General features: G+C 34.4%; 1 protein-coding gene across 2 annotated transcripts; it reads left to right on the plus strand.

Annotated features, from left to right (window-relative positions):
* The first annotated feature begins 2,936 nt into the window (after window positions 1–2,936).
* LOC120182972 (probable E3 ubiquitin-protein ligase ARI7) lies at window positions 2,937–12,815 on the plus strand. 2 transcript variants are annotated; one of them, XM_039187782.1, is made up of 16 exons: window positions 2,937–3,125; window positions 4,226–4,350; window positions 4,743–4,848; window positions 4,976–5,066; window positions 6,875–7,047; window positions 7,978–8,082; window positions 8,216–8,304; window positions 9,824–9,931; window positions 10,227–10,317; window positions 10,438–10,527; window positions 10,672–10,719; window positions 11,496–11,567; window positions 11,633–11,732; window positions 11,815–11,941; window positions 12,193–12,398; window positions 12,493–12,815. In XM_039187782.1, the coding sequence occupies exons 1-15, from the start codon at window positions 2,937–2,939 to the stop codon at window positions 12,392–12,394; spliced, it is 1,716 nt and encodes a 571-aa protein (XP_039043713.1). In that variant the 3' UTR covers window positions 12,395–12,398; window positions 12,493–12,815. The 2 variants fall into 2 exon arrangements, with proteins under 2 accessions (XP_039043713.1, XP_039043712.1); XM_039187781.1 differs by lacking the exon at window positions 12,493–12,815 and having other exon boundaries at window positions 12,193–12,460.
* The last annotated feature ends 480 nt before the right edge of the window (window positions 12,816–13,295 follow it).

Raw genomic sequence — 13,295 nt, forward strand, 5'->3', positions numbered from 1 at the left:
TTATATGCTTATGCTGGCCAGTGAGGCACACACAGACCTACACCTGCTTATTTTTTTATACTCATACCCTGTTGTTCTTTTGTCTGCTATTGTGATGATAGGGAGTGACTGCTTATAATTGTGGTGTATATTTTCTTCCTTTCAGTTTTTTTCGTCAACTTCAAAGGTTAAAAATGGAAAACAAAGTGGTAGTTTGGAGATGGTGGATAGCCAAGACAGCAAGAGGTATACCTTTTTCTTGTATGCTATTTTTGTGAACCATGAGGAAACTGCTCTATACTTGGATGTTGATTATGGAAATAACTGGATCTATGATTTCCAAAGGTTCATTTTTCTCCTTTATTGTTCAAAAGTGACCGTAGTCTATTTCTATTCCTGATCATGAACTAGTTGAAAGGGAGGGTTAAAATGAGCAGATAGTGATGACTAATGGAGTCTAAGAGGCCTTGGAATAATAAGAGTTCTTAAGAGTTAAGACTTATCTCAGATGTTTTTATGCCTTTTTGTTAACATATCATATCAACTTTTGTTGTCTAGAAACATTGTTTTTATTGGGTCAACAAAGGTATCATCATAATTGGGTCTACCGATTCTGTTCTGAGAGAACTTATTTGGAGAGTGTCCTGCGATTCTGTTCAATTGTTGAACTTATTCAGAGGGCTGGTTGAAGGCCATTGAAGGAACATCTATTTAGAAGTTTGGGAATGATTATGATGATTTATAGACCCTGGGTTGGGACTTGGGAGCTAGGACATATCCAGATGAGGGAAAACGAAAATGATACAAGAGACACCTCCAGTTTAAGCTCATTGCCTTTGTTTTGTAGTAAAAGTTAATCGCCTTTTACGTATTTCTCAATCTCATTACACTACAACATCTTGTTGTTATGCTCAGTTTTCCCAGTATTGTAGTTCTCTGATCCACTGTAAACTAAAGGTGCTAACTTGCCGTTATCTTATCAGGTCTAAGGATGCATCGTTGCTAAATATGACTGCTGGAGCTAATGAAGATGTCAGATCTTTCACTGGCAGTTTTCTATTAAAATATTCTGTTTTATCTTTAACTTTTTCCCGCATTTACTATAACTAATGTTTTTCTATTTTTAATTTTCTCCAGGCTAGTCATCGTGTTCACGAGGAAGAAAAAAGACCGCTTCTTCCCATTTAAGTTCCACATAATTGGTATGGAGAATGGATCTGCAGTGAGTAGAATGTCTAAATTTTCTGTGCTTTTTTCACCGTCTAGAACTTATCATTCCTTTTTGTGCTATTAAAAAATATCATGAGGTTTCGAATGAAAGAAACTCCGCATGTACCATCTCGGTGATCGAACCCATTACATTTAGAGATAATAACAAATTCTTTAATCACTAAGATCGTTAGGTTCGTATATAGTCTTTAATTTAAATCTTCTCATCCATAATTTCATTTTTCTTATTTATATCAATATAAATATCGTCACTTTTATGTAATTCCAATTTTTCTTAATAGAATAATAAGATGATGTCACATGTTATTTTATTAGATGATATTAGTTTATTAAATAAAAATAATAAAATATTATAATATTATAAATAATATTAATATTAGATTAGATTTAAAAAAACTTAAGAGATTAGATATATCATTGACCATTTTTCATTGAAGTGGTTGGTATTTATCAGGTCAAAAGGGTCCTTTGATACAATTTTATTGGAAAAAGAAAATTAATAGCATTAAAAAATAGGATGAAAGTGGGTAACATAATTAAACGTTAGGACAAAGAAGGGAAAAACTTTAGAGGCAATTCGATAAAAACATATATAATTAAAGGGGCAAATTGTTCATTAAGTCCTCCTAAAAAAAGTGCTTAATTAGCTTATTCTTTGATGTAAGAACATTCAAGTGAAATACCTTCATATGAATGCTTGGGAAAGCTAAAGTTCGAAGTGAGTTTCATTTATATTTTAATTTTATTGAAATACTAAGAAAAAAATAGTTTCACCTTAAATTATAACAACCAAAGTGATATAATTGTCATAAAATAAATATTCTCGATATAAAAAAATATGATTAGAAAATAAGGTACCACATAATATAACAATTGTCCGAATGTTTTTAGAAGTGAGTGAGTGTTCGATTAATGATCGATTTAGAAAGAGAGGCAACATAATAGAATAACAGGTGATAGAATGAGAACGACAAATGATGAATTAGAAATAATCGGCGGAGAGCTTAATTCAATAAATATGTATAAAAATAATATTAACAAAATATTGGGTGACTATTATATGGATCAAAAATCAATAAAAAGAAACCATGTGATCATAGAGTTATAGAAATATTTGTCTAGGGATTAAAAAATCAATCTCATAAGTTGAGTAATTAAATTAAACTTTTCTAAAACTTAGTGACCAAAAAGGAAATGATATAAAAGTTGAGTGATGCAAATTATAGTTTACAAAGAATTTGACACGTGTATTCATGTTTGCAGGAGCACGTTTAAGGCGGGCGTAATGGGCTTTTTGGTTTAATCAAATTAATCTTAAGCGTTGCTTAACCTAAGGATACGATACATCCTTGATGTTAAAAATCTGGAATTTGATTCCCATTTATTTCGGATTACTAAATTTATATTTGCTAAATATAATTATTAACTCTATAAAATAAAATCAAGTGATTGCTTCCCATTTCGATTCTCCACTGTCCACTCCTCAAAAGCCAGAATTAATTGAGCTCTAAATAAATTCCTCTTCCTTCGGTTTCCATTTCGTTTCTGCTTTTTCCCCCCTTCCCATTCCCTTATCCACGTATCTACCACCCATTCCCCCTTCATTCATCTCACTATTCTTGCTAGGTTTTGGTTTCCTTTAATTTCTCCCAAAATTTATTGATTAGGTTTGATTTTTGGTACAAATTTCGAAGGGGTAAAGGAAAACAAAAAGCAGCTGCTGCCAAATGGAATCGGAGGATGATTTCTATATGAACAATGCCAACGAATCGGGGGAAGACGATTTCTACAGTGACGGCGATGATGATGCTGGGGCCATGGATACTTACGATGATTCCGATGCCGATGATGCTGGTTACGAGGTCAGTGATCACGATTCCGATGACTCCGTTGATTTTTCGTCTCATAGTCATCAGGTATTTGTTCTTCTTTCCTTTAGAATTTAAAGCTCATGCCTTTTTTTCAGTATCAATCTTGTGGGTTATGTTGCCATTTGTTGGCGTGCGTTGCTTTTGGTTAAACATGATTGTCGAATGAATGATTGTTTCGTGCAAATGTGAAAGTATCTAATTTCATTCAAATTGTTTTTTCTTTTTCGGCCGCGTTATTGTTGAATTAGGCTTGCCTTTTATTGAACGAATTATAGCATCTTTAGGAGGTAATGCTCGCAAACATTGATTACCTTGATATGCTTGATTTTGGTTTTGCTTTTTTTTTAATCTTCAGAATTTGTAAATATACACAAAATTTTGAAGTTTTTGGTTTCACAAATCGAATTTTTACTAGATAATGAACTGCTGCAGCACCAAGGTTGTTACTAAACAGAACAAATGGAAATGGACCATAGTATATGGCATTGGTTACTATAATTAAATTAGATAGCAGAATAAAATGATCCTGTAACCCCTTGGTTCAGTAAAATTCCCATGAGCCTCTTGAATTTTGGTTTTCCCCAAGCATTTTGAATTTTAGTTACTTTAGGTGTTGAATGAACATATCAAAATTATAAGTCAAAGTGTTCAACATAATGAAAAAATGCAATCATGCGGGCTGCCATTACTTAATACAATTTGAAATCCAACATGCAGGTGCTGATTGCCTTTTTTTTGTTAAACTGGTTAATTTTCTGACCCTTTTCTTTCACCGTTTTTATGTTGCTCTACTGTTAGCACGAATGGGAATATGCTTGACATTCCACCGTGAATGGCTGTAAAACCTTTTTTTCTCTAATGTTCATAGTTGCTAGCACAAATTGAATGACTGAGAATGAAACACTTCTTTGTAGGTTTTATAATTAATGTGTTTTGCAGAAGTCATAAGTGGCTTTTTACTTGCACTGCACACATTCAGTCCTTTTTCTGTAGGACTGAATATTAACACTGTGGTTTGCAATACAAGCTTATAACATTTTTCGGCATTATGGTCTGAAAAGTTTGTGTATTTGAACCTGTTTTGTTAATCTATTAATTTTTTTTTGAAGCTGCTTGTCCTAAATATGTCTCTCTTCTTTTATTAGCAAAATTATACCATTTTGAGTGAAGTAGATATTCGTCAACGTCAAGAGGAAGACATCACTAGGATATCTACTGTGCTTTCCATCTCAAAGGTTGAAGCAGGCATTCTACTACACTATTATAACTGGTGAGTGATCACTATTGGTATAATTTCTGTATTAGATAATCTCTTCACTCCTGTCCCTTCAGAAATTTTCAGATTTTTTCACTTGTTGAAAATCTATTTTTAAGGATTATTATTAGGTAGCATTGCTGTTTTTTAACTCCGCAACTGGGGTTAAAGCATTCCACATGTTATTTTTTTAGAAGATAACTTAGTGGGTGGAGTTAATACCATTTTATAGGATAATAATCATATTTTTAATGGACCTTAACTGCAGCAATGTAAATGCAGAGTGAAGATTAGCATTTTTTTCTCAATGTTTTGGACAATGTGCATATACTTTTGCTATCTCTTGATGATGATAGATTTGTGTGCCTTGATGTTTCAAGTGATTTATGTTTATTTTCTGCTTACAGGAACGTCAGTAAAGTACATGACGAATGGTTTGCAGATGAGGAAAAGGTTCGCAGGTCTGTTGGCTTATTGGATAAGCGTGTAGTCTCATTTCGAGATGGTAGTGAAGTAAGTGATGCAAACTCGAGTGGGAGTTAACTTCTATTTTATGAGCCAGGGCATCCTCTGTGTGTTTGCTACACACACTTTGGCAGCTTTTGTCTTTCATATTTCTTCATGTCTCTTATTTTGGCAGATGACTTGTGGGATATGTTTTGATTCTTATCTTTGTGATCTACTTCATGCTGCTGCATGCGGTCATCCTTTTTGTAAATCTTGCTGGTCAGGTCAGTTGTGATACAGCCATACCTTTTATTTTCATATCATCGTACTAAAAAGTTCATTGTTTGGTTGGTGTTACTGTCTGCTATTTTTAGTGTGTCATTCTTTTGACTGTTGTTTAATTTTGTTTTCTGGCAAGCAACAACATTCCTGTGCTGAAAATAATCTGAGCTTTAGTAGTTGTGGTTTCAGAACTGGTGGATTGATTGCTTTGTCCCACCAGCCAACATGAGGCCAGATCGCCAAAAAAAGTTAAATTTAGGAGTTAGGACCATTGATTTCCACTCGGCAAAAGTTTTTAGGGAAGATCAGTAAGTTCAGGCTAAGAAAACTACTTTTAGGTTCTGGGAGAAAAGAAAACTTTATATATCTTCGTCACCTGTGCAATTCAGTTTATTTCTTCCCCCCCCCCCCCCCCAAGTGGAATATAATCTAAGTTTTGTGTTTTCTCAAGCTTCTTTTGGAGTGCTAAATTAGCAAAGATAATGTATGGAGTGTTTCTAGTTGGATGTGATTTTGTTAGCCTCTCTAAGTCCTGGGTGCTAATGAAATTTCTTCAGCTGTTCCATCCATTCTGAAGCTAATTTCCTTGTTCGATTATCCTTGTTTCTTGTGTTTCTATCAAAGATGTTACATTAGGCATTTTTCTCTAGAATAGATATTTTTTTTGGTTGAATCTATCGATACCATTATTTTGAGCCTCTCAAATGATTTTAGGATTTTGAATCTAGGAAAGTGTCAGTGGTATATGGTGTCAGATACAGTCTAGAACCTATGGTTTTCAGTGCTTAGAAAGTTCTCAGTTGCATAATAAGGGGGTTTCCTTATTGATTAATCTGGTTCTAACTATTATCCTGGAAGTTGATTGGAAAGTTCTCAGTTTCTTTCTGCATATAATAACAAACTTTTCCCAACTACTGCTCATTACTTTTCCTTGATATTGATTTAAAGCATTCCCAAGAATGTGATTGTTGTTCTATATCAAGCTTTGTCACAAGGGAATGGCTATTTGATAATTTACATGAACTGCTAAAAGTATTTTGAAGAAAGAAAGATAAGAAACTCTTGCAAGAGATTATCAATATACTTTAAAGAGGCTCGTCATCTGTATTGCAACCATCAGTTTTTGTGCCTGCTGATTTTAGGGGGCACACGCGTCTAGAACTTTGGTGGAAATTAGGCTATTGATATAATTAAGCTTATTCATGGCCAATGAACTTTTTCAGAGAATTTGATTTAAGCAAGATCAACAATGCTTGTCACTATGTGGAAGTTATGTACCATTATTAATGTTGTTATATATATATATATATATTTTTATAAGAATTGAAGGCCTCGTTAAAAACCCCCTTCTTGATTAGAAGAGCTTGTAAGGATTAATGTTGTTATATAGGCTTATGCTCCAATGGACCCTTCCCTTTTTAATTTTCAGTTTCAGAATTGTATTGAAAGTTGTTGGTTAGATTTGGGAGGTTTTTGTCTTAAAGCTTTGGGTTTACATATCTAAGCTGTCTGGGAAGGGGTAATGAGCTTGTACATTTAAAAAATATTTTTTACATGATTATCTACGTTGTACCTTAGTTGCTTATGATTTTAAGCTCAATGGTAGACCAGATTATCGTTCAGATGTTCTAGCTTTACTTTTAATTTGGTAGAGGAAACGGCTTATCTCTTAATGACTTTTCCCGTATGAGAGTTTTTTTGCAAATATTTGAACTTTTTGTGTGTTTACTAGATTTTCCATATTTTATTGCCTGTGAAGTTTTCTTATATAGTTTCTATATATATATATATAAAATTTCCCCTTGTTTAGGCTATATTAGCACAGCCATTAATGATGGTCCCGGATGTTTGACGTTGCGATGTCCTGATCCATCCTGTGCTGCTGTTGTTGGTCAAGATATGATAAATGCATTGGCTTCTGATGAAGAAAGAGAGAAGTATTCCCGTTATCTCATTAGATCTTATGTTGAAGACAATAGGAAGGTAATACTTAAAATGTTAAGTAATAGGACTTATTCCCATGAGTAGCATTTGATTTGTGCATTTATTTTCCCTTCACTAGTTAAAGTTTGCAAAAAAATTTCTCCTTGCACATGCATACATAATTTTTTTCATTCTATTTCATGAATGTCATTTGGGTTGAAGGATAAGGTGCCACTGAATTGGTAGTGCTGTTGTAAGATTTTGTATTGTGGCTTTTAGTGCCTTATGGTTAATATCTTGTTGGCGTTGAATTGAAAATTGGTTGTACGTTTTAGCAGTTCTGTGTGAACAAGATTTTAACCATATTATCTTATTTCTGCTCCGGCTTATTTATATAAAAATAGAAAAGAACATTTGTCATCAGCTTATTTCTGGTTTTTACAACTCTTCAATTCTTATAGGGGGTTGAGAATTGGGGGAATTATACGGATAATTAGCCATAATGACTTAAACATTTTTTATTCAATTTTTAACTAGTGGGTCCTACTGAATTGTTGAACTTTGACAATCAAACATGTCTAGGGAATTAGAATTCCCTGTGATTACAAGAGGGCGTAATTATCAAACTAGTAATTACACTTGCAATTAATTTGTGGTGCCTAACCACACTTGGGAGTACTGTGTAATTCATAAATGTTTCTTTCTCTTTTGTGTCTTTTTTTAAGGGTGTATGAAAATATTGCTAATATTTCTGTCTCGATTGTCGCTTCATAAATTGGGTTTCTTCAAGCTTGTCATGGATTAGAACCATGACTTGATTGATTTGATATGTTCCTTTTGAGTTTAATTTTATTAGTTTAGCTATATTACTGCAATATATATTCTGCACCAGAATCACTAATAAGAATAGAGGTATAGCCTTTTTCATTATTTCATGTTCACCTCCTGGGTATCATAAACATGTCTATACTCTTATGTGTTATTTTGCAGACCAAATGGTGTCCTGCACCAGGGTGTGATTACGCTGTGGATTTTATTTTTGGTAGTGGAAATTATGATGTTACCTGTCGCTGCTCATATGTCTTTTGTTGGAATGTAAGATCCTTTGGTGCTGTTTCTGTTTAGAGTACTTTTAACAATTCATGCATATGGCTTTCTGCTTACTTTTCTTTCATTTTCTAAATTGGAAACTGGAATTTTGACCCATAATGTGCATTTGACTTTTCAGTGCACTGAGGATGCTCACCGCCCTGTTGATTGTGGAACTGTAGCCAAGTGGATACTGAAAAACAGTGCAGAGTCTGAAAATATGAATTGGTATGGTGCTTGTTATAATAACTAGATTTATTCTAATGCGTGAGGTTGTTTAATTAATACCAAATAGCGAGGTTGCTAGTTTGATGCTGAATGGCCCACCTTAACGTAGCAACTTTCTTATTCTCACTTCCCTCTATGCTGAGCTTGAATGTGGAGAAATCTGCGACTTTTATATGCGAGGCGCACCTTTTGTGCTAAAAAAATTATAAATCAAGTCTAGTACATATCCATACACATTACTTATTGATTCACTCCAAAAGCTAATATTTTAAAGTTATATAACTTTATATATATATATATATATATATATATATATAATTTTTGATTTAGTTAATATTTTATATCAATTTTTTCATTATATGTACTAAATTCTAATGATTTGTTTTTAAAATTGATACAGAATATTAGATGAAAATATTGTGTAAATAAATTTTATTAATATTATAAGTCTAATTATAAAAATTCATTATATTTATAAAATATTTATAATTATTTCTTATTTATTTATATATTAATTATATTTTTCGTATCTTAATTATATTTTTCTATTCTATTCTATTTATAATATTATTGTTATTTTTAGTTTGTAAGAACAAAATAATAAAGAAGGGTAAGGGGCAGGCGGCAAAATTGTGTCCTTTATGGTTTATTATATATTACTGTGTTATAAACCTATTATGACTAAAGAATATAAAAAGGTGAGGGTATGACAAAAGAACAGAAAAAGGTGAAACTCATCAGGCGGCAAACCGGTGCACTTAGCGCTTTTCTCAGAAGGCTTCAAAAGCGACCGTCTTGATGAGCCTTTTGTATGCCGCTTCGCCTGGAACTTCAGAGGCGTTTTTCTATGCGCCCTGCTCCTAGGCGCGCTTTTTAAAACCTAGGTCCTTACAACCAGAAGTAATATCAGAAAAAGTGAGAAAGGGATTCCTTACAACCCTTGGGGTGGGGTGAAATGGGTGTTATTGAGGTCAGATGATAACATTAGAGGGTTATGGAAATGGTAATGTTTATAGTTATAGATTCTCATGTTTGCTTTATGCATTTAACTATTTTTGCTACCAAATGAAGTGAAATAAATATCTCTCGTTAACACTGTTTGTAAGTCTATACAAACATGCTGTGTTACTACAACCCTTCATTTTTCTGTAAGTATTTTTGTTTGACACGTGTCTGATGTATATTCATATGGGTATTGGCATGTCCTTCCGAAGATCTTCAAAATACGCTGAATTTTTTTTTGGGGGGGGGGAGAATTGGAGAATGCTAATTTGAGTCCAAGTGATAGCTAATTTGTCAGTTCTACATCCTAAATTACATATTATTTAACTTTCTTCTAAGACATTTGAATTGAACAAAGTGAATGCCTTCTTTGATAGTTTCTTTCTTAATGAAGTTTCCTTTTCGTTTTCCCCTTCTACAAATGAGCTTTTTTGTGACTGTCCAATTACTAAATAGTTCCGCATTTTATATTATACAATGCTATATTTTCATAATGTTGGTCCGTTTTAATCTTCAGGATATTGGCCAACTCCAAGCCTTGTCCAAAATGCAAGCGTCCAATAGAGAAGAACCACGGATGTATGCATATGACATGCACACCACCATGTAAATTTGAATTTTGCTGGTGAGCTTTTTTTCTTACATATGCAGTGCTTGTATTTTGATTGAAGTATGCCCTCACTACCTTATTTGGCTTTGGCTGCCCCCCCCCCCCTCTTTTCCAAATGGGTTTATATACGAGTAATTATGCCACAGTTCCCTACTGTCAGTTATACGCAACTAGAGAGGAAATTTTTGTTTTGACGAAGGCTGTACCAAAAGATTTTGTGCCAACAAGTTTCTTCTTCTCCCATGTGCCAACTGCATGTTTTCTCCTTTTGTATAGAAGTTTCTGTCAGTTGACCACATATGCATTGCAGGCTTTGCCTTGGTGCATGGGCAGATCATGGTGAGGTAACTGGTGGTTATTATGCTTGCAACCGTTATGAGACAGCAAAAAAAGAGGGCACAGTATGGAAACGATTCCTTATTCTTGCCATCAGCATTTCCCAGTGATTGTCATTAGTCATTGTGCATCATGATTTAACTGCCCTCTTTTATATCTTTCTGATCCATACTATTTGTTTACAGTTTGATGAGGAGGAGAAACGAAGAGAGATGGCTAAATTATCTGTAGAGAAATATACCCATTATTATGAACGATGGGCAACCAACCAATCAGTATGTATTAGTTTGTAGAATTTGCAGTATTTATTGGTCCGACTGCTGAATTTTTTTTCTGGGAGTACCTTGTGGATATTATGCGATTATATTAAATAAGAAAACATGTGTCTTAATTGTTAAAACATTTTTCGACTTATGCAGTCTAGGCAAAAGGCAAAGGCTGATCTACAGCAAATGCAGTCTGTGCATGTAAGCCAAACTTATTAAACCTTTTTCGACTTCCTGTTTGTTGATGCTGGTCTGTTTAATTATTTTTGCACCATTTTTTGTGAATTTCATTGAGACGGATTTGAAAATTCAAAACTCTGGTTATGTTTATGATGTATTTCTACTGGTTTTAATGTGTTCCTTTTCATGACATTTGCATATTCTAGTCATCCAAGTTTTACCTATTGAATCTGCGAAGTGTGGCTGTATCACTTGTTAAGTTTTGAACTGTCAAGATTTGTGTAACCGATGAAATATTTAATGGGATTTTTAATTGCCTTCCACGTTAAAATGAGGTTACTATGTTGCTCATTATTCGTGTTCTCCAGTGATAATTATATGTTATCATTGAAGCATTTTATCATTTAAGGTGAAAAATTCCTATCCCAAGACACGTCATATAAGATGTGGAGCTGCCAAAGATCTTCGCTTTTTCGCGATATTAGTTCACTCTGCCTACTTCTTTAGAGTGTTTGGTGGGAGATTCTCGCCCATCCAATCTTGTGACGTCCCACCCAATCTTCATCATTTTGGCTACCACGCCTCTAGGGTTCAATCTCCCTTGCCAAAAATATAAAAGGCAGTAATAATTCCAATATAAAAATTCACTAATAACAAAATGAAGAGAGGGAAGAAGAGAAGGTTAGAGGAAGCAAGATGATTAGTTTTGTTCCCTCCCACTTTATTGTGTTTTATCTTGCTTCAGACTGTTATTTTTTTAGTTTATGGCACCTGCTGACGGTTACATGTAAACGTAGCTTGAGAAGTTGAGTGAGACACAGTGCCAACCTGAATCACAACTGAAGTTCATCATCGAGGCATGGCTACAGGTAAATCCAAAAGGAAATTTGTCACTAGCTATATACTTTAGCTCATTGTCTCTGTTCTTGTGCAGATAGTAGAATGTAGGAGAGTCCTAAAATGGACTTATGCATATGGATATTATTTACCAGAAGAGGAACATGCTAAAAGGCAATTGTTTGAATACCTTCAAGGTTATGTATCTGCATTTATAAGCTATAAGCAATGGCCTTATATTCCTGTTCACTTTGCTCTAATTGCCCGTATGCCTTGCAGGCGAGGCTGAGTCTGGGTTAGAAAGACTTCATCAATGTGCAGAGAAGGAGCTTCAGGTTTACCTCAATGCAGAGGGACCATTAAAAGATTTTAACAAGTTCCGTTCAAAACTTGCTGGACTGACCAGGTAATTTTCATTTTGAATTATATTTAGCATCTAAAATCTTTATGCAACTCGGTATGAACTAGAGTTTGATAATCTTACCATGAACTTCTATCAAAGAAATTATTCGTTTGGTTTGTCATGGAAAGAAGGAACTGTTTTGGAAGGAGATTGTTCCCTTTTTATTGAACTAGTGAAGTATTTTCTCTTACCCTTATATATTGTGAGAGAATTGGTATTACCGTCTTTTATCTAATTAATTACCGGTATAACAGTGTGACACGGAATTTCTTTGAGAATTTAGTTCGAGCTCTGGAAAATGGCCTATCAGATGTGCACTCTGGTGGAGCTTGCAGTAGGATGGGGAGTTCAAAGAGCTTGGGAGGTGGTAGCAGTAGGGGAAGAAGTGGGAAGGGCAAAGCTTCAACCCCTAGATCCAGCGGCTCTAACAGAAGTAATGATGATTCAAGCCATTGATCTTGTGAGTACTATACCTTCTGCAAATGTCAAGTAGGCAGCATCCGATAAATTTTCATTCCGTACACCTGATTTATTTTATTTGCCTTGGTGAATAGGCCTACTGGCCTTGCCAAAGGGAGGGGGAAACAGGCGGTACAGCACAACACAACATAGTGGCATCGGTAAAACGGATGCTTGGAGGAAGAGAGGTGACTTTGTCTATATTTGATACCTGTATGTAATAGTTCCTCTCTCCATTTCCCAACTGCACGCTGAACTCGACTTGTCACATGTAGCTCCTGTCTTCCCAATGTATTCATATGTAATTTCTACTATTGTACAGTTTAAGCTCTTCATCACAAGCGAAAGGCTTTCAGGTGGACTGCAAATGAAACTGCTTGCATTGCATATGATAAATAAATTATAGAATGTTGTGAAAATAATAAATTTTGGGTTTGCTTGGTTAGTGTTGGATTCCACAGTAAAGCTTTAGTGGTCCAAGGAGATCTTTAGCACATGCTCTGAATAGCTAGTGGACTATGATCTACAGCTTGCTTCAAAAACCATTTGCTCCATACTAAACACCATTAACAGTACCACTTAATCCTCGTAACCTACACTGTCTTTGATTTTGAATTTCCACATAAGATGGAATATAAACCACCCTTCAAAGAGGTTCCCCTTTATAACACTACTGAAAAGAATGGGATGAGAAAATGCGTCCTCAGCCAAAGAGTTCACTACTCCAAAAACTAATCTTCTGAACTGGATTCAAACTCTCTATAGTTTTCAATACACGTTACCAGGTAACTATTTTAACACCATACAAAAATTAGTGCTTCAATTGGCTAATGATGGTGCACAGGGATGGTCTTGGCCACGACATGAACTAGTTTAAAGTCTTATTTGGTTCATCAAC

Source organism: Hibiscus syriacus, unplaced genomic scaffold (genome assembly GCF_006381635.1).
Source record: "Hibiscus syriacus cultivar Baekdansim isolate YM2019G1 unplaced genomic scaffold, ASM638163v2 tig00112738_pilon, whole genome shotgun sequence".
NCBI lineage: Eukaryota > Viridiplantae > Streptophyta > Magnoliopsida > Malvales > Malvaceae > Hibiscus > Hibiscus syriacus.